General features: G+C 54.6%; 1 protein-coding gene, 2 long non-coding RNA genes and 1 pseudogene across 3 annotated transcripts; all 4 read right to left on the bottom strand.

Annotated features, from left to right (window-relative positions):
* Window positions 1-6345: 6345 nt before the first annotated feature.
* Window positions 6346-8320, bottom strand: LOC128774637 (melanoma-associated antigen 9-like; annotated as a pseudogene).
* A 1154-nt stretch (window positions 8321-9474) lies between these two features.
* On the bottom strand, window positions 9475-9895 carry LOC128774640 (uncharacterized). Its single transcript, XR_008419075.1, has 2 exons — window positions 9855-9895; window positions 9475-9711 (listed from the first exon to the last, which is right to left on the bottom strand). It is a non-coding gene; the product is annotated as an uncharacterized LOC128774640 (long non-coding RNA).
* Window positions 9896-9902: 7 nt separating this feature from the next.
* On the bottom strand, window positions 9903-10818 carry LOC128774639 (melanoma-associated antigen 9-like). Its single transcript, XM_053893690.1, has one exon. The coding sequence runs from the start codon at window positions 10701-10703 to the stop codon at window positions 9984-9986; it is 720 nt and encodes a 239-aa protein (XP_053749665.1). The 5' UTR covers window positions 10704-10818; the 3' UTR covers window positions 9903-9983.
* Window positions 10819-11225: 407 nt separating this feature from the next.
* On the bottom strand, window positions 11226-12564 carry LOC128774634 (uncharacterized). Its single transcript, XR_008419072.1, has 3 exons — window positions 12492-12564; window positions 11499-11601; window positions 11226-11342 (listed from the first exon to the last, which is right to left on the bottom strand). It is a non-coding gene; the product is annotated as an uncharacterized LOC128774634 (long non-coding RNA).
* Between the last annotated feature and the right edge of the window lie 13660 nt (window positions 12565-26224).

The following is a 26224-nucleotide window of genomic DNA, read 5'->3' as shown; positions in this document are numbered from 1 at the left end:
CCGCTTTGGTCTCTTCCATCTGTTCCTGCTGGTTACTTGGTCCTGCTTATATGGCCCTCAACAAAGAGTCCTGTTTTCTTGCCTCCAGGTCAAGTTGTCCTCAGACTAGGGTTTCAGTTGGTACCCCCCTTTTATTCCTGCTTCTCCCCCCCCCACACACACACACTTCCTGCTTTCGACTCTTCCTACTGTTCCTCCTGGTTAGTTGGTCCTGCTCAGATAGGCCCCAACAAAGAGTCATTTTCTTGCCACCAGCTCAGATTGTCCAGAGTTGGGTTTCAACTGTTAGCCCCACTTTTTTTCCTGACCCCAGCACTCTTCCAGGTTTGGTCTCTTCCAACTGTTACTGCGAGTTAGTTGGTCCTGCTCACATAGGTCCCACCAAGAGTATTGTTTGTTTTATTGCTCCCTAGGTCAAGCTGTCCCCAGAGTAGGGTCTCAGTTGTTAGCCCCCCTTTATTCCTACCCCACCCAATTCCCGCTTTGGTCTCTTCCAACAGTTCCTGCTGCTTAGTTGGTCCTGCTCAGGTAGGCCCCATCAAAGAGTCCTATTTCCTTGCCCCCTAGATCAAGTTGTCCTCAGAGTAGGGTCTCAGATGATAGCCCCCCTTTTATTTCTGCCTCCTCCCACTTTCTGCTTTGGTCTCTTACAACTATTCCTGATGGTTCGTTGGTCCTACTCAGATGGGCCCCAGGAAAGAGTCCTCTTTTCTTGCCCCCGAGGCCCAGTTTCCCTCAGTGTAGGGTTTCCTTTGGGTGCCCCAGTTTTATTCCTTCTCCACCTAACACTTCCCTAGGTGGTCTCTTCAACTGCTCATGCTGGTTAGTTGATCCTTCTAAGATAGGCCCCAGGAAAGAGCCCTGTTTTCTTGCCCCCTAGGTCACATTGTCTTCAGAGAAGTGTATCAGTAGGTAGCCCCCTTTTTATTCCTACCCCCTCCGCACACTTTCTGCTTAGCTGTCTAACACCTGTTCCTACTGGTGAGTTGGTCCTCCTCAGATAGTCCCTACAAAGTGTCCTAGTTTCTTGCCCCCAAGTCAAGTTGTCCTCGGAGTACGGTTTCAGTTGGTAGGCCCTCTTTTATTCCCTCTCCCACACTTCCCGCTTCCGTCCCTTCCACCTATCCCTGCTGCTTAGTTGGTCCTGCTCAGATACGCCCAACAAAGAGTCCTAATTACTTGCCCCCTAGGTCAAATTGTCCCCAGAGTAAGGTCTTAGTTGTTGGCGTCCCCTATTATTCCTGCACCCCCTACTTCCTGCTTTGGTCTCTTCCAACAGTTCCTGATGCTTACTTGGTCCTGCTCAGGTAGACCCCAATAAAGACTCCTATTTTCTTGCCCCCTGGTCAATTTGTCCTCAAAGTAGGGTTTCAGTTGGCAGCCCCACTTTTATTCCTGCTGCCTCACCCACACAATTCCTGCTTTGGTCCCTTCCAACTGTTCCCTCTAGTTAGTTGGTCCTACTCAGACCCCCCCCCCCCAAATTCCTGTTTCCTTGCCCCCAGGGCATGTTTTCCTCAGAGGTGTGTTTCCCTTGGTAGTCCCCCTTTTATTCCTGCCCCCACACACTTCCCCCTTTGGTCTCTTCCAACTACTTTGGTAACTTGGTCCTGCTCAGATAGGCCCCAACAAAGAGTCCTGTTTTCTTGGCCCCAGGTTACATGGTCCTCAGAGTAGGGCCTTAGTTGATAGCCCCACTTTAATGCTGCCACCCCGCTTCAAGCTCTTGTCTTCTCCAACTGTCCCTGCTGATTAGTTGGGCCTTGTTAGATAGGCTGCAGCAAAGAGTCCGGTTTCCTTGCCCCCTAGGTCAAGTTGTCCTCAGAGTAGGGTCTCAGTTTGTAGGCCCCCTTTTATTCCTACCCCCTCTGCACACTTTCTGCTTAGCTGTCTAACAACTGTTCCTACTGGTGAGCTGGTCCTCCTCAGATAGTCCCAACAAAGAGTCCCGTTTTCTTACCCCCATGTCAAGTTGTCTTCAGAGTAGCGTTTCAGTTTGTAGCCCCCCTTTTATTCTCTCTCCCCCACTTCCCGCTTTGGTCTCTTCCACCTATTCCTGCTGGTTAGTTGGTCTTGCTCAGATAGGGCCCAACAAAGAGTCCTCTTTACTTGCCCCCTAGGTCAAGTTGTCCCCAGAGTAAAGTCTTAGTTGTTAGCCCCCCCCCCCCTTTATTCCTGGGCCAACAGTTCTTGCTGGTTAGTTGGTCCTACTCAGGTAGGCCACAACAATCAGTCCTATTTTCATGTCCTTATGTCACGTTGTCCTCAAAGTAGGGTTTCTGTCGGTAGCCCCCTTTTTATTCCTGCCACCCCCCTTACACACACTTCCTCATTTCTTCTCTCGTAATGGTTCCTGCTGGTGAGTTGGTCCTGCTCATGTAGGCCCGAAACAAGAGTCCTGTTTTCTTGCCCCCTAGGTCAATTTGTCCTCAGAGTAGGGTCTCAGTTGGTTGCCTCCCTTTTTCTCCTGCCTCCCCACATGCTGCTTTGGTCTCTCACAACTGCTACTATTGGTTCATTGGTCCTGCTAAGATAGGCCCCAACAAAGAGTCCTGTTTTCATGCCCCCAGATCAAGTTATCCTCAGAGCAGGGTCTCAGTTGGGAGGCCCTCTTCTATACCTGCCCTCCCCACTTCCTGGTCTCTTCCAACTGCTCCTGCCGGTTAGTTGTTCCTGGTCAGATAAGCCCCAACAAAGAGTTCTGTTTTCTTGCTCCAGGCCAAATGGTCCTCAGAGTAGGGTCTCAGTTGGTAGCCCCACTTTTATTGATGCCTCCCCTCACTTCCAGCTTTGATCTGCTCCAAAGGTTCCTGCTGGTTAGTTGGTCCTGTTCAGATAGACTCCAACAAAGAGTCTTGTTTTCTTGCCCCCATGTCAGTTTGTCCTCAGAGTAGGGTTTCAGCTGGTAGCCCCTTTTTATTCCTGCACCCCCTCACACACTTCCAGCTTTGGTCTCTTCCAACTGTTCCTGCTGGTTAGTTGGTCCTGCTCACATAGGCCCAAAAAAGAGTCCTGTTTTTTTCCCACTAGGTCAAGTTGATCTCACAGTAGGACCTCAGTTGGTAGACCCCCTTTTATTGCTTCCACCAAACACTTGCCGCATTGGTCTGTTCCAACTGTATCTGCTAGTTAGTTGGTTCTTCTCAGATGGGCCGCAACAAAGAGTCCATTTCTCAAGACCCCTAGGTGAAGTTATCCTCAGAGTATGGTCTCAGTTGGTTGTACCCCTTCTATTCCTGCCTCCCCCCTCTGCCTGCTTTGGTATGTTCCAACTGTATCTGCTGGTTAGTTGGTTGTCTTCAGATAGGCCCCAAGAAAATGTCCTATTTTCTTGCCCTCTAGGTCAAGTTTTCTGCAGAGTAGGGTCTCAGTTTGTAGCTTCCCCATTTATTCCTGCCCCCCCCCGCCCCCGCTTCCTCCTTTGGTTTAATCCAGTTTTTCCTGCTGGTTGGTTACTCCTGCTCAGATAGGCCCCCCAAAAGAGTCCTGTTTTCTTCTTGCCCCAGGTCAAGTTCCCCTCCGAGTAGGGTTTCAGTTTGTGGCCCCCCCCCATTGTTTTCTCCCCCCACGCTTCCCGCTTTGGTCTCTTCCAGCTGGTCCTGCTGGTTAGTTGGTCCTGCTCAGGTAGGTCCCAACAAAGAGCCCTGTTTCTTGCCCCCAATGTCAACTTGTCTGAAGAACAGGTTCTCAGTTGGCAGCCTCCCTTTTTTCCTGCCCCCCAATCCTTCTTTGGTCTCTTCCAGCTGTTCCTGTTAGTTAGTTGGTCCTACTCAGATAGGCCGGAACCAATAGTCCTGTTTTCTTGTCCCCTATATCAAGTTGTCTTCAGAGTAGGGTCTCAGTCGGTGGCCCCCCTTTTATTCCTGCCCCTGCAATTCACACTTTGGCCTCTTCCAACTGTTCCTGTTAGTGAGTTGGTCCTGCTCAGATAGGCCCCAACAAAGAGCCCTGTTTTCTTGGCCCCAGGTTACATGGTCCTCAGAGTAGGGCCTTAGTTGGTAGCCCCACTTTAACGCTGCCACCCTGCTTCAAGCTTCTGTCTTCTCCAACTGTTCCTGCTGATTAGTTGGGCCTTGTTAGATAGGCCACAGCAAAGAGTCCTGTTTCCTTGCCCCCTAGGTCTAGTTGTCCTCAGAGCATGGTCTCAGTTGGTAGCCTCCCCTTTTATTCCTAACCCTTCTGCACATGTTCTGCTTGGCTGTCTAACAACTGTTCCTACTGGTGAGCTGGCCCTCCTCAGATAGTCCCAACAAAGAGTCCTGTTTTCTTGATCAAGATCTGTTTTTCCAGATCAAGATGTCCTCAGAGTAGTGTTTCAGTTTGTAGCCCCCCTTTTATTCTCTCTCCCCCACTTCCCACTTTGATCTCTTCCAACTCTTCCTGCTGGTTACTTGGTCTTGCTCAGATAGGGCCCAACAAAGAGTCCTCTTTACTTGCCCCCTAGGTCAAGTTGTCCCCAGAGTAAGCTCTTAGTTGTTAGCCCCCTTTTATTCCCGCGCCCCCTACTTCCTGCTTTGGTCTCTTCCAACAGTTCCTGCTGCTTAGTTGGTCCTGCTCAGATAGGCCCCAAAGAAGAGTCCTGTTTTCTTACTCCCTAGGTCGAGTTGTCCTCAGAGTAGGGTCTCAGTTGGTAGCCCTACTTTTATTCCCGCACCCCCCACATTTCCTGCATGGGTCTCTTCCAAATGGTCCTGCTGCTTAGGTGGTCCTGCTCACATAGGCCCCAACTTAGAGTCCTGATTTCTTGTCCCATAGGTCAAGTTGTCCTCAGAGTCGGGTCTCAGCTTTTAGCCCCCCTGTTATAACTGCCCCACCCCCACTTCCCGCTTGCTCTCTTCCAACTGTTCCTGCTGGTTAGCTGGTCCTGCTTAGACAGGCCCCAACCAAGAGTCCTGTTTTCTTGCCCCAGGACAAGTTGTCCTCAGAGTAAGTTCTCAGTTGGTAGTCCCCCTTTTATTCCTGCCCCTCCCTCACTTCTCGCTTTGGTCTCTTCCAACTGCTCCTGTTGGTTAGTTGTTCCTGGTCAGGTAGGCCCCCAACAGAGAGTCCTGTTTCCTTGCCTCCTGAGTCAAGTTGTCCTCAGAGTCGGGTCTCAGTTGGTTGCTCCCCTTTTATTCCCACCCCCCACACACTTCCCTATTTGGTCTGTTCTAACTGTTCCTTCTAGTTAGTTGGTCCTGCTCACCTATGTCCCAACACAGAGTCCTGTTTTCTTGCCCCCTAGGTTAAGTTGCCCTCAGAGTAGGGTCTCAGTTGGTAGCCCCCCCACCCATTCCTGCCCCCCGCCCCGCACTTCCTGCTTTGGTCTCGTCCAATTGTTCCTGCTGATGAGTACATCCTGCTCAGATAGGCCCCAACACAGAGTCCTGTTTTTTTGCCCCCAAGTCAAGTTGTCCTCAGAGTAGAGTTGCAGCCAGTAGCCCTGCCTTTATTCCTGCACATCCCAACTTCCCGCTTATGTCTGCTCCAAATGTCCCTGCTGGATCCTTGCTCTGCTTAGGCCCCAACGAAAAGTCCTATTTTCTTGCTGCCTAGATGAAGCTGTCCCCAAGGTAGGGTCTCACTCGGTAGGCCCCCTTTATACTCGCAGCCTCACCCCACACATTTTGCTTTGGTCTTTTCCAAGTATTCCTGCTTGTTAGTTGGTTCTGCTCAGATAGGCCCCAACAAAAAGTCCTATATTCTTGCTCCCTGGTCAAGGAGTCCTCAGAGTAGGGTTTCAGAGGGTACCCCTCTTTTATTCCTGCCTCCTCACTTCCCACTTTGGTCTCTTCCAAATGTCCCTGCCGGTTAATTGTTCCTGCTCAGATAGGGCAAACAAAGAGTTATGTTTTCATGCCCCCTAGGTCAAGTTATCCTCAGAGTAGTGTCTGAGTTTGTACCCTCCTTTTATTCTTGTCCTCCCCCAATTCCCACTTTGATCTCTTCCAACAGTTCCTTCTGGTTAAGTGGACCTGCTCTGATAGGCCCCGACAAAGACTGATTTTCTTCCCCCAGGTCAATTTGTCCTCAGAGTTGGTTTTCAGTTTGTAGCCCCACTTTCATTCCTGCCACCCCCCAACACACACACACACACACACACACACACACACACACACTCACTTCCTGCTTTGGTCTCCTCCAAATGTTCCTGATGAGTTGGTTCTGCTCAGATAGGCACCACCAAGAGTCCTGTTTTCCTGCCCCCTATGTCAAACTGTCCTCAGAGTAGTGTCTCACTTGGTAGCACCCCTTTTATTCCTGCCCCTCCCCACTTCCCGCTTTGGTCTCTTGCAACTGTTCCTGCTGGTTAGTTGGTCCTGCTCAGATAGGCCCCAGCAAAGAGTCCTGTTGACTTGCCCCCAGGTCAAGGTGTCCTCAGAGTAGGGTCTCAGTTGGTAGGCCCCCTTTATTGCTTCCACTTGCTGCTTTGGTCTCTTCCAACTGTTCCTTTTGCTTAGATGGTCCGGCTCAGATAGCCCCCAAGAAAGAGTCCTATTTTCTTGCCCCAGGTCAAGGTGTCTTCAAAGTAGGGTTTCAGTGTTTAGTCCCCCTTTGTTCCCTTCCCCCTCTTCCCGCTGTGGTCTCCTCCAACTGTTCCTACTTCTTAGTTGGTCCTGCTCAGATAGACACGCACCAGTAGTCCTGGTTTCTTGCCACCGGGTCAAATTGTGTTCAGGATAGGGTCTCAGATGGTTGCCTTCCCTTTTATTCGTTTCCCCCACTTCCTGCATTGGTCTCTTCAAAATGTTAATGCTGGTTAGTTGCTCCGGCACAGATAGGCCCCAACAAAGAGTCCTTTTTTCTTGCCCCCAGGTTAAGTTCTACTCAGAGAATGGTTTCAGGTGGTTGCCCCCCTTTTATTCCTGCTGCCCCCCGCACAGTTCCTGCTTTGGTCTCTTCCTACTGGTCCTGCTGATTAGGTGTTCCTGCTCAGATAGGCCCCAACAAAGAGTCCTGTTCTCTTGCCCCCAGTTCAAGTTGCCCTCAGAGTAGTTTCTCAGTTGGTAGCCCCCCGTTTATTCCTACCCCCAACAAAGTTCCGCCTCGGTCTCTTCCACCTGCTCCTGCCGGTTAGTTGGTCCTCTTCAAATAGGCCACAACAATGAGTCCTTTTATCTTTCCCCCAGGTCAAGTGGTCCTCAGAGTAGGGTTCCAGTTGGTAGCCCCCGTTTTACTCCAGCCACCCCTCCCCAGCACACACTCCCATCTTTGGTCTCCACCAAATATTCCTGCTGGTTAGTTGGTCCTGCGCATTGAGGCCCGAGCAAAGAGTCCTGTTTTCTTGTCCTCTAGATCAAGTGGTCCTCAGAGTAGGATCCCAGTTGGTAGCCCCCCCACCCACTTTCTGCTTTGGTCTTTTCCAACTGTTCCATCTGGTTAGTTGGTCCTGCTCAGATAAGCCCCAAAAGAAAGTCCTGTTTTCTTGCCCCCAAGTCACGTTGTCCTCAGAGTTGGTTTTCAGTTGTTAGCTCCCCTTTTATTCATGGTGGCCACACACTTCCCACTTTGGTCTCTTCCAACTGATCCTGCTGGTTAGTTGGTGCTGCTCACGTATGCCCTGATAACGCGTCCTGATTTCTTGCCCCTAGGTCACGTTGTCATCAGAGTAGGTCTCAGTTGGTAGCCCGCACGTTCCACACCTCCTCCTCAGGGGCACAGTTGTTCTCCAGGAGGACCACCCCCAAGACCAGCACCAGGAGGCTGGCCGTGGGCATGCCCTGCCTACTGCTTAGCATCCCATCACATATCAGGCCAAGGATGGTGACCAGGAAGAAGGAGTGGTCTCTGGGGTCCACTTCCCTCACGTCAACACCAAAGACTAGCTGCAGATACTCGCAGGCTTGGTGGAAGATCACGGAGACGTGGTCCTGGTCATCTTGGCTGACCGCCGCCAGCATCTCCGCCTGTGTGGTCGGTCGGCTGCTGAGTGCGATACCTGAGGAGCAGGAATGCCACCAGGTCAGCCAGCTTCAGGCTGAATGCGTCTGGGAGCGAGGGCTGGGCTCCTCCTGGGTCCCCTCTGCTGCTGGACCCCTCCTCATCGGGGCTGCTGGGGTCCTCATCGGACTGGCTCCACGGAGCACCTGCCATGTCAGCGGGGGAGGGGCAGGCACTCGGAAGGCTCAGACTGACTCTGTTGAGGGGCCCAGGCTCCCTCTGTCCTCCTTCTGCATCCTCGCCAAGAATGGCCGCAGGACCCAGGCCCTGCCCTCTGCCCACTTGAGGTGTCCCAGCCGCCTCCCCCCGCCCACACACACACACACACACACACACACACCCCGTGGCTGTGAGACTCCGCTGTGGAAGTCCGGCCCGACTTGTCCACCCAAATGCCCATCCTGCCCATGGCCCTTCACAGAAGGACGCGGGTGCCCGAACTCTGGCAGGTTCCTTCTGTGTGTCCTAGGGACCTGAGTCCTTCGGTCCTCCCCCCCATGTCCCCACCTGGACTCCCTAGCCCGGCCCGTGCCCCTGCCCTTTCTGACCTGGGATCCTGTCCCTCACCCCAAGGTCCTCAGCTCCCTCAAACCCCCGAGGTACAGTTGAGTGGACGCAGCCTGCGGCTGCCCTCTCCAGAAACCCCGGGGCCTCAGCGGGGCCTGAACGCCTCTACCCAGGGTGGGTGGGTGTAGTAGGCCCTACCGCTCTCCCTCAGGTCCAGACACCAGCTCCAGGAAGAGCCTGGGCCCGTCCCTCTGGGGCCCCGAGTCTACCACCCTTAGCCCCGCTGGGAGAAGGGCTCCGCCTGACCACCCTGCCGGGGTCTCTCGGGCTGCCGGCTGGACTGACCTGGATTCCGGGATGGGGGGCCGGCCGTGTTCCCTCACATGTCGACGTGCACGCCTTGCTGCCCGGCCGGGCCCCTTCTCTCTGCCGGCCCGAACCAGGCATCCCAGACCGAGGCCCCCACCTCTGTCACCATCCTTTCCGGGATCCTCACCTTGACTCTGACCGGCTCGGGCCGTGCCCCCGCCCTCTGCACAGCTGAGTCTGTGCGCCTCAGATCCAGGCTCTCGCTCCCCGACTTCCTGGAGACAGAGGCAGGGAGCCCACCGCAGCCACTGTCCCCTCCCCGCTACATTGTGATCAGCTGCCCGGAAGGCATCGCACTGAACCGAGATCCCAGGCCAGCCTGGCTCGGGCAGGGCATCTCCACTGCAGGGCTCCCCCCCCTGGAGCCCCACCGCCTCAGCCTTCTTTCATTTCTTCTGCTCCTCTTAGGGGACCTTTCCCTGCCTTCCCATGGGGACCGCAGCTGCTAGATAGTCACCTATGGGCGAGACGTGTCCTGCCTCTCCTAGTGTCCTCACTGCCAACACAGGGCCCTTCCGAGAGTGAGCAGAGCTCGGCGAATGTCCGGCCACAAATGTCCCAGTGAGCTGGGGACCTCTGCTCAGATCGGGTGTCTCCTCCTTTCTTGGAGACCCAAGCAAAGGCAGGCACACATCTCTATGTCCCTTGTCCAGAATGACAGACGACAAGGGACGAGAAGCAAGAACGAACATCTTTTACTTCTCCATGTCCTGAAACCATCCGTTTACTGCCAAGGTCTTCACGTTTGCAAGACATCCCTGTCTGTGCCCAGCCCAGGCACCGCGATTCCCTTCTGGATCCCGAACGAGGACGGAAGGGTTCCCAGCTCGTTGCACCAAACGGCAAAACTCTGACTCTCGAACACCTGTGGCGTGGGTGCCACTCCCACGCTGAGCCCGAAGCTCACGAAACCTTCTGTGACAAGGAACAACATCTGAAAACTTCCTCGAGGAAACAAAGATCGATTTCCGAGGCCACGTAGACAGAGAACAAGAACCCACCCAAACGTGCTCTTGGCCCCGCTTTCCCCCAAGCCGCCCTGGCCCTCCACTACTCACAACGCCCAGCGCCCGCTCTGCTCGCACTCGCAGGCGAGAAGCGGCCTGGCTTCGTGCCCCGCAGGAGAAGCTGCTCGACCCCAGGCGGGAACGGGCCCGGCTGCCCCTCGGGCTCAGGCCCGCTCTTCCTCATGGCTCACAGCCTCTTCGGACAGACACGGAGACCCCGGGCTGCCTGCTGTTGACCGCGAGGATGTGCTGCAGCACTTGCACGCCGCTGGTTTCTGCGTGGGCCCTGGGACCCCACAGGAACTCGTAGCGTGCGGGCTCGCTGCCGGGCACCTGCCGGTACTCCAGGTACCCTTCCTGCACCCAGACTTCGGTCAGCAGCTCCCTGGGCTCCCCATAGAATACGTGCTCCCTGCCGGCATACACCCCCATGACCCCCAGCGCTTCCCACACCGCCTCCTCAGGGGCACGGTCGTCCTCCAGGAGGATCACCCACAGGACCAGCACCAGGAGGCTGGTCTTGGGCATGCCGTCCCTACCACTCGGCGTCCCATCGCAGCTGAGGCCCAGGATGCTGACCAGGACGTAGGAGTGCTCGCGGGGGTCCACTTCCTTCACGTCGACTCCAAAGACCAGCTGCAGATACTCGCAGGCTCGGCGGAAGATCACGGGGAAGCGGTCCCGGTCATCTCGGCTGACCGCCGCCAGCATCTCCGCCCGTGTGGTCGGCTGCTTGGTGCGATACTTGAGGAGCAGCAGCAGCACCAGGCCGGCCACCTTCACGCGGAGCGCATCTGGGAGCGAGGCCTGGGCCCCTGCCGGGGCCCCCCAGGTGCTCGACCCCTCCTCATCGGGGCTGCTGGAGCCCTGGTGGGACTGGCTCCCCGGAGCGCCTGCCATGGCACTGGGGGAGGGGCAGGTGCTCCGAGGGCTCTGGGGAGGACTCGGGGACCGGGCAGCAGCAGATCCCTCCTCCAGGGGGACCAGAATGAGGACAGAGCAGGAGGAGGACAGGGAGGAAGAGGAGGAGGAGGAGGAGGGAGACGGGCCCCCCCTCTCCTCCTCCTCTGCTTTCTCCTCCTCCAACTCCACCTCCTCCTCTAACTCCACCTCCTCCTCCAACTCCTCTTCCTCCGACTCTACCTCCTCCACCTCCAACTCCACCTCCAACTCCACCTCCAACTCCTCCTCCTCCAACTCCTCTTCCTCCGACTCCACGTCCTCCACCTCCACCTCCACCTCCACCTCCACTTCTTCCACCTCCTCCTCCTCCACCTTCAACTCCACCTCCTCCACCTCCAACTCCACCTCCTCCACCTCCAACTCCACCTCCTCCACCTCCTCCTCCACCTCCTCCACCTCCTCCTCCACCTCCTCCACCTCCTCCTCCACCTCCTCCACCTCCTCCTTCTTCAACTCCACCTCCTTGTCCTCAGGCTCTGGCAGCGGTGCATCCCATGGCAGCGGGACCTCTCTTGGCTCCTCCTTAAGCTTGCAGAGCGCACCCCTCTCACCCAGGGGCATGATGGTCGCGAGACCCTGAAGACAGATGAGGGGTGGCTCCTCAGGGGGAGGCCCAGCCCACAGAGCCCGAGCTCCCAGGCCTGAGAGCGGGGCCGCGTGGGGGTTGGGGGCCGAGGGGTCCCCTCTGGGGTGGGATGGGCGAGCCCCCGGCCCCACGCGCGGAGCACGCACCTCGCCTGGACAACCGACTGGCACGCGGCCGCGCCTCCTCTGCTCTGTGACCTCGGGACTCCTGCCTCAGACCAAGGCCTCAACTCCAGAGCTCTCCGAGCCCCTGGAAGACGGAGGGAGGGAGGGAGAGACGGAGGGAGGGAGGGAGGGAGGGAGGGAGAGACGGAGGGAGGGACGGAGGGGGCGCCTCAGGGTCTCAGGGTGGGTGCAGACCGCGTGCACCGCCCCGGGCCCCCACCCCCCACTGCGGCCAGGAGGTTCTGGCCAGGACTCTGGGCGCCCCCCCCACCCCGGGAGCCCCCACCCCATCCAGCCTGGACCTGCCCCTTCTGGGCCTCCGCTGACAGCCAGAGCGGACCCGAGCGGCAGGGCAGGCCTCCTGGGCCCTACGTAGGTGTCCTGGGCTGGGAGGCAGCGCCTCCTCTCTCCCCTGCACCCCGGCCAGGGCCCGGGATCCTGCCTCGGCTGACCGGGGTCCAGCCCCGCACACCAAGGCCCTCCCCTCGCCCAGACCCACCGCGGGGGCGGCTTTCCGACGGCGGCCCCGGGGCTGGGGTCCAAGGGGCCTCCGGCCGTCCTCCCGCACGGCTCTCCCGGGGAGCCCCGGGCCCGCTGCCTCCCACCAGAGCCCTCCCGGCCCGGCGAGGTCCGGGCCAAGGCGGCTGGCGTCGCACGAGGCGACCAAGTCCGGGGAGGCCCGGGGCCGATGGCAGGGGCTCACATGGGTTCCTTGGGGTCCCTCAGCCCTGTCCTCTCGTCCCCATCCGGACTCCCTGGGCGGCCTGGGCCTCGGGCTCTGCCGCCTGACGCCGGCTCCTCGCGCGCAACCAGCTCTCGGTCGGGCTGGGACCCAGAGCCCGAGGCCGCCCACAGCCTCACGCCCTGGTCACAGTCGTCGTGGCCGCGCCACCCTGCGGCCTCCACCGCCGCCCCCACCGCCGGACTCATTCCCCTCTGGGTCCCGGCTCCCTCGCTCCTCCCTCTGGGCCTCACCTCGAAGCCCACGAGGCTCGGCGCCCTTCCCGCGCCCGACGGGCTTCGAGGCGCAGGCCGGAAGACGCCGACGACGCCGAGGCCCCCTCGCCCCGCCCCGCCCCGCCCCGCGCCGCCCCGCCAGTCTCTTGAGACCCGGATGCGGAAGTCCAGACACCCCGCGGGGCCTCATTCCCACTAGGGGCTTCCCTAGGCTGCCGCTAGGGGTCGCCTTCCGGGCCGGGGCCTCCGTTCTGGGGGCCGGAGTCCCTCCCTCGGTGCTCCCTCCGTGGCCTCCTGCACCCCGGGGATGGCCTGGGCGCGTGGCCGCTGACGAAGGGAACTCGTGCCCCTCAGACCAGGGTCCGAAGGTCTCTGGGACGCACCGCCCAGGCTCAGTGACGGGGCGCCCGCCACCTCTGGCCACCCGATGCAGGGGCTCCCCGGGCCTGCGGCACGGACTGACTTCGTAGCTCTGGGCTGGGGTGGACCTGGTCTCCTGACAGCACCTGGGCCCTCCTCCCCTCTGCCCGCCGGAGCGGCTGCTCCCGACCGACAGCGGGTCCTCGGTTCTCCCCAGCTCACCCATCCGACCCCCACTCCCCGGTCCGGGTGATCCGAGACCCGGATGCCCAAGTCCAGCCTCGCCCAGTGTCCCCATCCCTCCCGGGGGCCTGCGCGGACTGACTCTGTTGTGGGGTCCTGGCTCCTTTGCCTGCAGATCCCTCTGCTCCTCATTAGGAATCGCCCCAGGCAGGACACGGGCCCTGCCCTCTTCAGAACTGAGGTGTCCCAGTGCTCCCCCCGCCCCCTGCGCCTCCTCCGGTGTCTCTGAGACCCGGCTGCGGAAGTCTGGCCCGACTCTCCTCCGCGAGTCCCCATGCCTCCCAAGGGCCCTTCTCAGAAGGCGTGAGGTCTTGAACTTTGGGACGTCCCCTCTGTCCTGGGGACCTGAGTCCCTCAGTCCTCCCTCTGACCCCCACCTGGACACCGTGGCCCCGTCCTGTGTCCCTGCCCTTTCCTGACCTAGGATCCTGTCCCTCACCCCAAGGTCCTCAGCTTCCTCAGATCCCCGAGGCACAGTTGAGTGGACGGGGCCTGCGGCCACCCTCTACAGGTAGCCCGGCACCGCGGCCCAGGCTGATCTCCTCTCCCCGGGGCGGGATGGGCCCTGCGGATCTCCATGAAGTCCCGACACCTGCTGCAGAAGAGCCTGGGCCCGTCCCCGCTATTATTCCTGCCACCCCGCCACACACACTTCCGACTTTTCTCTCTTCCAACCGTTCCTGCCGGTTACTTGGTCCTGCTCAGATAGGCCTGAACAAAGCCTCCTGTTTTCTTGCTCCTAGGACAAGTTGTCCTCAGAGGAGTGTCTCAGTTGGTAGCCCCCCTTCTATTCCTCCCCCCTCTCTTCTTGCTTTGGTCTCTTCTAGCTGTTCTTGCTGGTTGGTTGATTCTGCTCTGACAGGGCCCCAACAAAGTGTTCTATTTTCTTGACCCCATGTCAAGTTGTCCTCAGAGTATTGTTGCAGTTGGTAGCCCCCACCCCCCCGTTTATTCCTGCTGCACCGCCCCCCCCCCCCCCACACACACACAGTTCTTGCTTTGGTCTCTTCCAACTGTAATCACTGGTTTGTTGGTCATGCTCAGATATGTCCCAACAAAGAGTTCTGTTGGCTTGTCCCCAACACAAGTTGTCCTCAGAGTAGGGACTCAGTTGGCAGCCCCCCTTTTACTCCTGCTCCCTCCCACTTACCGGTTTGGTCTCTTCCAACGATTCCTGATGTGTAGTTGGTCCTGCTCAACAGGCCCCTATAAAGAGTCCTGTTTTCTTGCCCCCTGGGTCAAGTAGTGTTCCGAGTAGGGTCTCAGTTACTAGGCCCCTTTCATTCCTACTCACCACACTTCCTGCTTTGGTCTCTTCCAACTCTTCCTGCTGGTTAGATGGTCCTACTCATACTGGCTCCAAAAGAGTCTTAATTTACTTGCCCGCTTTGTCAAGTTGTTCTCAGAGTATGGTCTCAGCTGGTAGCCCCCCTTTTATTCCTGCCCCCCAGTTCCTGCTTTGGCCTCTTCCAGCTGTTCCCACTGGTTAGTTGGTCCTACTCAGATTGGCCCCCAAAGAGTCCTATTATCTTGCCACCAGGTTAAGTTGTCCTCAGAATTGGGTCCCATTTGGCAGCCCCCCTCTTATCCCCCCCCCCATTCCCGCTTGGTTCTCTTCCAAAGGCTCCTGCTGGTTATTTGCTCCTGCTCAGATAGGACCGAACAGTCTTGTTTTCTTACCATCTAGATCAAGTTGTCCCCAGAGTAGGGTCTTACTTGGTAGCCCCCCCTTTATTTTCCTGCCCTCCCACACTGTCTACTTTGGTCTCTTCCAACGGTTCCTGCTTGTTACTTGGTCCTGCTCAGATAGGGCCCAACAAAGAGTCCTATTTTCTTTCGCCCAGGTCAAGTGGTCATCAGAGTAGGGAGTCAGTTGGTGCCCCCCTCTTTTATTCTTATTGCCCACCCCACACTTCCTGCTTCGGTCTTTTCAACCTGTTCCTGCTGGTTAATTGGTCCTGCTCAGATAGGCCCCAACTACGAGTCCTATTTTTATTCCACTAGGTCAAGTTGACCTCAGAGTAGGATTTCAGGTGGTAGCCTAACCCCTTTTATTCCTGCCTCCCCCTTCCTGCTTTGGTCTCTTCCAACTTTCCAACTGTTCCTATAGGTTAGTTTGTCCTGCTTGTATATGTCTCAACAAAGAATCCTATTTTCCTGCCCCTAGGACAAGTTGTCCTCATAGTTGTGTTTAATTTGACACCCCCCTTTTGTACCTGCTGACCACCCCCCCCCACACACACACACTTCCTGGTTTGGTCTCTTTCAACCACTCCTGCTGGTTAGTTGGTCCTGTTCAGATAAGGCCCAACAAATATTCCTGTTTCCTTGGCCCAGGTCAAGTTGTCCTCAGAGTTGGGTTTAAGTTTTTAGCCCCCCTTTTATTGCTCCCCCCCCCCACACTTCTCACTTTGGTCTCTTTCATCTCTTCCTGCTGGTTAGTTGGCCCTGCTCAGATAGGCTGCACCATGATTCCTGTTTTCTTTCCCCCTAGGTCAAGTTGTCTCCAGAGTGGGGTCTTAGTTGGTAGCCCCCTTTTATTCCTGATCCACCCAGTTCCTGCTTTGGTATCTTCCAAGTGTTCCTGCTGGTTAATTGTTCCTTCTCAAGTAGGCTGCAAGAAAGAGTCCTAGTTTCATGCCCCTAGGTCACGTTGTTCTCAGCGTCTGGTTTAATTTGGTAGTCCCCTTTATATTCCTGCCACTCCTCCAAACACACTTCCTGATTTGGTCTCTTCCAACTGTTCCTGCTGGTTAGTTGGTCCAGCTCACATGGGCACGAACCCAGAGTCCTGTTTTCTTGCCCCCGAGGTCACGTTGTCTTCAGAGTAGGGTGTGTGTTGGTTGCCTCCCTTTTTTCCTGCCCCCCCCCCACTTCCTGCTTTGGTCCATTCCAACTGCTCTATTGGTTACTTGGTCCTGCTCACATGGGCCACAAAAGGGAGTCCTGTTTTCTTGCCCCCAGGTCAAGTCATCCTCAGATTAGGGTCTCAGTTGGTAGCCCCCGTTTATACCTGCCCTGGCAAACTTCTTGCTTTGGTCTCTTCAACCACTCCTGGTGGCTAGTTGGTCCTGGTCAGATAGGCCCCAACTAAGAGCCCTGTTTACTTGCCCCAGTTCAAGTTGTCCTCAGAGTAGGGTCTTAGTTGGTAGCCCCCCTTTTACTCATGCCTCCCACACTTCCTGCTTTGGTGTCTTCCAGCTCTTCCTGCTGATTAGGTAGTACCGCTCAGATAGGCCAGAAGGAAGAGCCCTGGTTTCTTGCCCCCCAGGTCACGTTGTCCATAGAGTAGGATCTCAGTTGGTGTCCGCTTTTATTCCTGCCTCCCCAATTCCTGCTTTGATCTCGTCCAACTGTTCCTGCTCGTCAGTTGGTCCGACTCAGATAGGCCCCAATAAGAGTCATGTTTTCTTGCCTCGTCTGTCAAGTTGTCCACAGGGTAGCATCTCAATTTGTAGCCCCCCATTTGTTCCTGCCCCCCCACCTTCCTGGTTTGGACCTTCCAAATTTTCCTGCTGGTTGGGTGGTCCTGCTCAGATAGGCCACAACAAAAAGTCTTATTTTCTTGCCACCAAGTCAACTTGTCCTCAGAGTAGGATTTCAGTTTGTAGTCCCCCTTTTATTCCCCCCCCACCCCACTTCCTGCTTTGCTCTCTTCCAACTGTTCCTGCTGGTTAGTTCGTCCTTATCAGATAGGTCCCAACAAAGAGCCCTGTTTTCTTGCCCCCTAGATCAAGTTTTCCTCAGAGTGCGGTCTCAGTTACTAGCCCCCCCTTTTATTCCTGCCCCCCACACTTCCTGCATTAGTCTCTTCCAAATGTTCCTGCTGGTTAGACATCAATCTCAGATAGGCCCCCCAAAAAATGTCCTGTTTTCTGGCCCCCAGAGTCAAGCTGTCCTCAGAGTATGGTCTCAGTTGGGAGCACCATTTTTATTGCTGCCCCCCCCGACACTTCCCGCCTTGCACTGTTCCAACCTTTCCTGCTGGTTTAGTTGGTACTGCTCAGATAGGCCCCATCAAAGAAACCTATTTTCTGCCTCCTAGGTAAAGTTGTTTCCAGAGTAGGGTCTTAGTTGGTAGCACCCCTTTTATAGCCCCCCACCACCACTTCTCAATTTAGTCTCTTGCAACTGTTCCTTTATCCTGCTCAGATAGGCCCCAACAAAGAGTCCTATTTTCATGCCCCTAGGTCAAGCTGTCCTCAAAGTAGGGTTTAATTGGTAGCCCCCTTTTTATTCCTGCCACTGCCCCCCCCCCCCACACACACAGTTCCTGCTTTGTTCTCTTCCAACTCTTACTACTGGTTAGTCGGTACTGCTCAGATAGGCCCCAAAATAATCGTGTCTCCTTGCCCCCAGGTCAAGTTGTTCTCAGAGTTGGGTATAAGGTGGTAGCCCCCGCTTTTATTCCTGTACCTCACACACTTCCCTTCGTGGCCTCTTCCACCTTCTCCTGTTAGTTAGTTGCTCCTGCTCAGATAGGCCCCAAGAAAAAGTCCTGTTTTCTTACCCCCAGATTAACTTGCCGTCAGAGTACTGTCTCCGTTGGTAGCCCCCTTTTTATTCCTGTCCCACAACGCTTCTTGCTCTGGTCTCTTCCAACTGTTCCTGCTGGTGAGTGCGTCTTCTCAGATAGCCCCGAAGAAAGAGTCCCGTTTCTTGCCCCCAAGGTCAAGTTGTCCTCAGAGTAGGGTCTGACTTGGTTGCCCTGTTTTATGTCTGAACCCCCACACTTCTCGCTTTGGTCTCTTCCAACTCTTCCTGCTGATTAGTTGATCCTGCTCAGAGAGGCCCAGACCAAGTTTCCTGTTTGGTTGCCCCCCAGGTCCAGTTGTCCTCAGAGTAGGGTCTCAGTTGGTTGCCACCATTTTATTTCTTCCCCCCCAATTCCCACTTTGGCCTCTTCCAACTGTTCTTGTGAGTTAGTCGGTCCTGCTCAGATAGGCCCCCCAAAAGAGTCCTGATTTATTGCCCCCTAGGTCAAGTTGTCCTCAGAGTAGGATCTGAGTTGGTAGACCCCCTTTTATTCCTGCCCCCCCCCACACACACTTCCCACATCGGTGTGCTCCAACTGTACCCGCTGGTTGGTTGGTCCTGCTCAGATAGGCCCCACCAAGAGTCCTGTTTTCTTGATCCCTAATTCAAATTGTCCCCAGGGTAGTGTCTCAGTTTGAAGCCCCCCTTTTATTCCCTCCCCCACCACTTCCCGCTTTGATCCCTACCAACTACTCCTGCTGCTTAGTTGGTACTTCTCAGATAGGCCCCAGTAAAGAGTCCTATTTTCCTGCTCCAGGTCACATTGTCCTCAGAGTAGGGTCTCAGTCCGTAGGCCCCTTTTAAGCCAACACCCCTCTTTGGTCTCTTCCAAATTCTCCTGCTGGTTAGTTGGTCCTGGTCAGATAGGCCCTAACAAAGAGTCCTGTTCTCTTGTTCCGGGTTGTCCTCAGAGGAGGGTGTAAATTGGTAGCCCCACTTTTATTGCTGTCCCCCCATTTCCCACTGTGGTCTGCTCCAACTGTTCCTGCTGGTTTGTCGGTCCTGCTTGGTCCTCAACAAAGAGTCCTGTTCTTGCCCTCGAGGTCAAGTTTTCCCCAGAGTATGGTCTCAGTTGGTAGCCTCCCGTTTTATTCCTTCCTCCCCACACTTTCTGCTTGGGTCTCTAACAACTGTTCCTGCTGGTTAGCTGGTCCTGCTTAGATAGGCCCCGCAAAAGACTCCTGTTTACTTGCCCCCAAGGTCATGTTGTCCTCAGAGTAGTGTGTCAGTTGGGAGCCCTCCTTTTATTAATGCCCCTCCCAACTGACACTTCCCACTTTGGTCTGTTCCAAGTGTTCCTGGCGGTGAGTTGTTCCCTTTCAGATAGGTCCCAACAAAGAGTCCTATTTTCTTGTCCCCAGGTCAAGGTGTCCTTAGAGTTGGATTTCAGTTGGTAGCCCCCCTTTTATTCCTGCACCCCACACACTTCCCTCCTTGGTCTCTTCCAACCTCTTCTGTTGGTTAGTTTGTCCTACTCATATAGGGCCCAACAAAGTGTCCTATTTTCTTGTCCCCTGGGTCAAGTTGTCCCCAGAGTAGGGTCTCATTTGTAGCGTCCTTTTCATTCCTGCCCCCCTCCAATTCCTGCTTTGATCTCTTCCAACTGTTCCTGCTGGTTAGTTGGTCCTGCTCAGATAGGCCCAAAGAATAAGTCATGTTTTCTTGCCCCCAGGTAAATTGTCCTCAGAGTTGGGTTTAAGTTCGTAGCCCACCTTGTTTCCTGCACCCCACACGCTTCCCTCCTTGGTCTCGTCCAACCACTCCTGTTGGTAAGTTTGTCCTGCTCATGTAGGGCCCAACAAAGAGTCCTATTTTCTCTCCCCTAGGTCATGTTGTCCCCAGAGTAGGTTCTCATTTGTAGCCTCCCTTTGTATTCCTGCTCCCCCCATTCCTGCTTTGTTCTCTCCCAACACTTCCTGCTGTTTAGTTGGTCCTGCTCAGATAGGCCCCAAGAATAAGTCATGTTTTCTTGCCCCAAAGTAAGTTGTCCTCAGAGTTGGGTTTAAGGTGGTAGCACCCCTTTTATTCATGCACCACACACAATTCCCTCCTTGGTTTCTTCCAAAATTCTCCTTGTGGTTACTTGGTCCTGCTCAGATACGCCCAAAGAAAGAGTCTTGTTTTCTTGCCCCCTAGGTCAGGTATTCCCCAGAGTAGGGTCTTACTTTGGTGCCCCCCCCCCCCCCGCTTTACTCCTGCCCACCCCCCCACTTCCTGCTTTGGTCTCTTCCAACTGTTCCGGGTGGATAGTTTGTCCTGCTTAGATAGGCCCCAACAAAAAGTGCTGTTTTCCTGCCCTCAAATCAAGTTGTCCTCAGAGTATGATTTCAGTTGGGAAGTCCCCCTTTTACTACTGCCACCCCCCGACACACACGTCCTGATTTGGTGTCTTTCAACTGTTCCTACTCGTTAGATGTTCCTTCTCAGGCCCCAACAATACTCCTGTTTTCTTGCCCCGAGTTCAAGTTGTCCTCAGAGTTGAGTTTCAGTTTGTATCCCCCCCCCATTATTCCTGTTCCCCACATACTTCCCTCTTTGATCTGTTTCAACTGTTCCTGCTGGTTAGTTGGTCTTGCTCAGAGAGGCCCCACCAAGATTCCTGTTTTGTTTTGTTTTGTTTTGTTTTGTTTTGCTCCCTAGGTCAAGTTGTCCCCAGGGTAGGGTCTCAGATGGTAGCCTCCCCTTTTATTTCTGCCCGCCCACACTTTCTGGTTTGGTCTCTTCCAACTGTTCCTGCTGGTTACTTGTTCTACCTAGATAGGCCTCAACAAAAAGTCCTATTTTCCTGCGGCCTAGATCAAGTTGTCACCAGAGGAGGGTCCTAGTTGGTAGCCTCCTCTTTGATTTCTGCCCCCCCACCCACACACACACTTTCTGCTTGGGTCTCTTCCAAATGTTCCTGCTTGTTAGTTGGTCTTGCTCAGATAGGCCCCAACAAAAAATCCTGTTTTTTTTGCGCCCAGGACAAGTTGTCCTCTGAGTTGGGGCTCAGTCGGTAGTACCCCCTTTTCTTCCAGCCCCCCACATACTTTCTGCTTTGGTCTCTTCCATCTGTTCCTGCTGGTTACTTGGTCCTGCTTATATGGCCCTCAACAAAGAGTCCTGTTTTCTTGCCTCCAGGTCAAGTTGTCCTCAGACTAGGGTTTCAGTTGGTACCACCCCTTTTATTCCTGCTTCTCCCCCCCCCCACACACACACACACACTTCCTGCTTTCGACTCTTCCTACTGTTCCTCCTGGTTAGTTGGTCCTGCTCAGATAGGCCCCAACAAAGAGTCATTTTCTTGCCACCAGCTCAGATTGTCCAGAGTTGGGTTTCAACTGTTAGCCCCACTTTTTTTCCTGACCCCAGCACTCTTCCAGGTTTGGTCTCTTCCAACTGTTACTGCGAGTTAGTTGGTCCTGCTCACATAGGTCCCACCAAGAGTATTGTTTGTTTTATTGCTCCCTAGGTCAAGCTGTCCCCAGAGTAGGGTCTCAGTTGTTAGCCCCCCTTTATTCCTACCCCACCCAATTCCCGCTTTGGTCTCTTCCAACAGTTCCTGCTGCTTAGTTGGTCCTGCTCAGGTAGGCCCCATCAAAGAGTCCTATTTCCTTGCCCCCTAGATCAAGTTGTCCTCAGAGTAGGGTCTCAGATGATAGCCCCCCTTTTATTTCTGCCTCCTCCCACTTTCTGCTTTGGTCTCTTACAACTATTCCTGATGGTTCGTTGGTCCTACTCAGATGGGCCCCAGGAAAGAGTCCTCTTTTCTTGCCCCCGAGGCCCAGTTTCCCTCAGTGTAGGGTTTCCTTTGGGTGCCCCAGTTTTATTCCTTCTCCACCTAACACTTCCCTAGGTGGTCTCTTCAACTGCTCATGCTGGTTAGTTGATCCTTCTAAGATAGGCCCCAGGAAAGAGCCCTGTTTTCTTGCCCCCTAGGTCACATTGTCTTCAGAGAAGTGTATCAGTAGGTAGCCCCCTTTTTATTCCTACCCCCTCCGCACACTTTCTGCTTAGCTGTCTAACACCTGTTCCTACTGGTGAGTTGGTCCTCCTCAGATAGTCCCTACAAAGTGTCCTAGTTTCTTGCCCCCAAGTCAAGTTGTCCTCGGAGTACGGTTTCAGTTGGTAGGCCCTCTTTTATTCCCTCTCCCACACTTCCCGCTTCCGTCCCTTCCACCTATCCCTGCTGCTTAGTTGGTCCTGCTCAGATACGCCCAACAAAGAGTCCTAATTACTTGCCCCCTAGGTCAAATTGTCCCCAGAGTAAGGTCTTAGTTGTTGGCGTCCCCTATTATTCCTGCACCCCCTACTTCCTGCTTTGGTCTCTTCCAACAGTTCCTGATGCTTACTTGGTCCTGCTCAGGTAGACCCCAATAAAGACTCTTATTTTCTTGCCCCCTGGTCAATTTGTCCTCAAAGTAGGGTTTCAGTTGGCAGCCCCACTTTTATTCCTGCTGCCTCACCCACACAATTCCTGCTTTGGTCCCTTCCAACTGTTCCCTCTAGTTAGTTGGTCCTACTCAGACCCCCCCCCCCAAATTCCTGTTTCCTTGCCCCCAGGGCATGTTTTCCTCAGAGGTGTGTTTCCCTTGGTAGTCCCCCTTTTATTCCTGCCCCCACACACTTCCCCCTTTGGTCTCTTCCAACTACTTTGGTAACTTGGTCCTGCTCAGATAGGCCCCAACAAAGAGTCCTGTTTTCTTGGCCCCAGGTTACATGGTCCTCAGAGTAGGGCCTTAGTTGATAGCCCCACTTTAATGCTGCCACCCCGCTTCAAGCTCTTGTCTTCTCCAACTGTCCCTGCTGATTAGTTGGGCCTTGTTAGATAGGCTGCAGCAAAGAGTCCGGTTTCCTTGCCCCCTAGGTCAAGTTGTCCTCAGAGTAGGGTCTCAGTTTGTAGGCCCCCTTTTATTCCTACCCCCTCTGCACACTTTCTGCTTAGCTGTCTAACAACTGTTCCTACTGGTGAGCTGGTCCTCCTCAGATAGTCCCAACAAAGAGTCCCGTTTTCTTACCCCCATGTCAAGTTGTCTTCAGAGTAGCGTTTCAGTTTGTAGCCTCCCTTTTATTCTCTCTCCCCCACTTCCCGCTTTGGTCTCTTCCACCTATTCCTGCTGGTTAGTTGGTCTTGCTCAGATAGGGCCCAACAAAGAGTCCTCTTTACTTGCCCCCTAGGTCAAGTTGTCCCCAGAGTAAAGTCTTAGTTGTTAGCCCCCCCCCCCCTTTATTCCTGGGCCAACAGTTCTTGCTGGTTAGTTGGTCCTACTCAGGTAGGCCACAACAATCAGTCCTATTTTCATGTCCTTATGTCACGTTGTCCTCAAAGTAGGGTTTCTGTCGGTAGCCCCCTTTTTATTCCTGCCACCCCCTTACACACACTTCCTCATTTCTTCTCTCGTAATGGTTCCTGCTGGTGAGTTGGTCCTGCTCATGTAGGCCCGAAACAAGAGTCCTGTTTTCTTGCCCCCTAGGTCAATTTGTCCTCAGAGTAGGGTCTCAGTTGGTTGCCTCCCTTTTTCTCCTGCCTCCCCACATGCTGCTTTGGTCTCTCACAACTGCTACTATTGGTTCATTGGTCCTGCTAAGATAGGCCCCAACAAAGAGTCCTGTTTTCATGCCCCCAGATCAAGTTATCCTCAGAGCAGGGTCTCAGTTGGGAGGCCCTCTTCTATACCTGCCCTCCCCACTTCCTGGTCTCTTCCAACTGCTCCTGCCGGTTAGTTGTTCCTGGTCAGATAAGCCCCAACAAAGAGTTCTGTTTTCTTGCTCCAGGCCAAATGGTCCTCAGAGTAGGGTCTCAGTTGGTAGCCCCACTTTTATTGATGCCTCCCCTCACTTCCAGCTTTGATCTGCTCCAAAGGTTCCTGCTGGTTAGTTGGTCCTGTTCAGATAGACTCCAACAAAGAGTCTTGTTTTCTTGCCCCCATGTCAGTTTGTCCTCAGAGTAGGGTTTCAGCTGGTAGCCCCTTTTTATTCCTGCACCCCCTCACACACTTCCAGCTTTGGTCTCTTCCAACTGTTCCTGCTGGTTAGTTGGTCCTGCTCACATAGGCCCAAAAAAGAGTCCTGTTTTTTTCCCACTAGGTCAAGTTGATCTCACAGTAGGACCTCAGTTGGTAGACCCCCTTTTATTGCTTCCACCAAACACTTGCCGCATTGGTCTGTTCCAACTGTATCTGCTAGTTAGTTGGTTCTTCTCAGATGGGCCGCAACAAAGAGTCCATTTCTCAAGACCCCTAGGTGAAGTTATCCTCAGAGTATGGTCTCAGTTGGTTGTACCCCTTCTATTCCTGCCTCCCCCCTCTGCCTGCTTTGGTATGTTCCAACTGTATCTGCTGGTTAGTTGGTTGTCTTCAGATAGGCCCCAAGAAAATGTCCTATTTTCTTGCCCTCTAGGTCAAGTTTTCTGCAGAGTAGGGTCTCAGTTTGTAGCTTCCCCATTTATTCCTGCCCCCCCCCGCCCCCGCTTCCTCCTTTGGTTTAATCCAGTTTTTCCTGCTCGTTGGTTACTCCTGCTCAGATAGGCCCCCCAAAAGAGTCCTGTTTTCTTCTTGCCCCAGGTCAAGTTCCCCTCCGAGTAGGGTTTCAGTTTGTGGCCCCCCCCTCTATTGTTTTCTCCCCCCACGCTTCCCGCTTTGGTCTCTTCCAGCTGGTCCTGCTGGTTAGTTGGTCCTGCTCAGGTAGGTCCCAACAAAGAGCCCTGTTTCTTGCCCGCAATGTCAACTTGTCTGAAGAACAGGTTCTCAGTTGGCAGCCTCCCTTTTTTCCTGCCCCCCAATCCTTCTTTGGTCTCTTCCAGCTGTTCCTGTTAGTTAGTTGGTCCTACTCAGATAGGCCGGAACCAATAGTCCTGTTTTCTTGTCCCCTATATCAAGTTGTCTTCAGAGTAGGGTCTCAGTCGGTGGCCCCCCTTTTATTCCTGCCCCTGCAATTCACACTTTGGCCTCTTCCAACTGTTCCTGTTAGTGAGTTGGTCCTGCTCAGATAGGCCCCAACAAAGAGCCCTGTTTTCTTGGCCCCAGGTTACATGGTCCTCAGAGTAGGGCCTTAGTTGGTAGCCCCACTTTAACGCTGCCACCCTGCTTCAAGCTTCTGTCTTCTCCAACTGTTCCTGCTGATTAGTTGGGCCTTGTTAGATAGGCCACAGCAAAGAGTCCTGTTTCCTTGCCCCCTAGGTCTAGTTGTCCTCAGAGCATGGTCTCAGTTGGTAGCCTCCCCTTTTATTCCTAACCCTTCTGCACATGTTCTGCTTGGCTGTCTAACAACTGTTCCTACTGGTGAGCTGGCCCTCCTCAGATAGTCCCAACAAAGAGTCCTGTTTTCTTGATCAAGATCTGTTTTTCCAGATCAAGATGTCCTCAGAGTAGTGTTTCAGTTTGTAGCCCCCCTTTTATTCTCTCTCCCCCACTTCCCACTTTGATCTCTTCCAACTCTTCCTGCTGGTTACTTGGTCTTGCTCAGATAGGGCCCAACAAAGAGTCCTCTTTACTTGCCCCCTAGGTCAAGTTGTCCCCAGAGTAAGCTCTTAGTTGTTAGCCCCCTTTTATTCCCGCGCCCCCTACTTCCTGCTTTGGTCTCTTCCAACAGTTCCTGCTGCTTAGTTGGTCCTGCTCAGATAGGCCCCAAAGAAGAGTCCTGTTTTCTTACTCCCTAGGTCGAGTTGTCCTCAGAGTAGGGTCTCAGTTGGTAGCCCTACTTTTATTCCCGCACCCCCCACATTTCCTGCATGGGTCTCTTCCAAATGGTCCTGCTGCTTAGGTGGTCCTGCTCACATAGGCCCCAACTTAGAGTCCTGATTTCTTGTCCCATAGGTCAAGTTGTCCTCAGAGTCGGGTCTCAGCTTTTAGCCCCCCTGTTATAACTGCCCCACCCCCACTTCCCGCTTGCTCTCTTCCAACTGTTCCTGCTGGTTAGCTGGTCCTGCTTAGACAGGCCCCAACCAAGAGTCCTGTTTTCTTGCCCCAGGACAAGTTGTCCTCAGAGTAAGTTCTCAGTTGGTAGTCCCCCTTTTATTCCTGCCCCTCCCTCACTTCTCGCTTTGGTCTCTTCCAACTGCTCCTGTTGGTTAGTTGTTCCTGGTCAGGTAGGCCCCCAACAGAGAGTCCTGTTTCCTTGCCTCCTGAGTCAAGTTGTCCTCAGAGTCGGGTCTCAGTTGGTTGCTCCCCTTTTATTCCCACCCCCCACACACTTCCCTATTTGGTCTCTTCTAACTGTTCCTTCTAGTTAGTTGGTCCTGCTCACCTATGTCCCAACACAGAGTCCTGTTTTCTTGCCCCCTAGGTTAAGTTGCCCTCAGAGTAGGGTCTCAGTTGGTAGCCCCCCCACCCATTCCTGCCCCCCGCCCCGCACTTCCTGCTTTGGTCTCGTCCAATTGTTCCTGCTGATGAGTACATCCTGCTCAGATAGGCCCCAACACAGAGTCCTGTTTTTTTGCCCCCAAGTCAAGTTGTCCTCAGAGTAGAGTTGCAGCCAGTAGCCCTGCCTTTATTCCTGCACATCCCAACTTCCCGCTTATGTCTGCTCCAAATGTCCCTGCTGGATCCTTGCTCTGCTTAGGCCCCAACGAAAAGTCCTATTTTCTTGCTGCCTAGATGAAGCTGTCCCCAAGGTAGGGTCTCACTCGGTAGGCC

The sequence above is a fragment of the Panthera pardus genome, unplaced genomic scaffold (assembly GCF_024362965.1).
Source record: "Panthera pardus isolate Hobbes unplaced genomic scaffold, ASM2436296v1 HiC_scaffold_346, whole genome shotgun sequence".
In the NCBI taxonomy this organism is placed as follows: domain Eukaryota; kingdom Metazoa; phylum Chordata; class Mammalia; order Carnivora; family Felidae; genus Panthera; species Panthera pardus.
The sequence above is the reverse complement of the archived record's forward strand: the minus strand, read 5'-3'. Positions and strand labels throughout refer to the sequence as shown.

Bases quoted from the DNA above. Each gene is read 5' to 3' on its own strand.
- LOC128774639 (XM_053893690.1), bottom strand. From the start codon at position 10,703: ATGGCAGGCGCTCCGGGGAGCCAGTCCCACCAGGGCTCCAGCAGCCCC.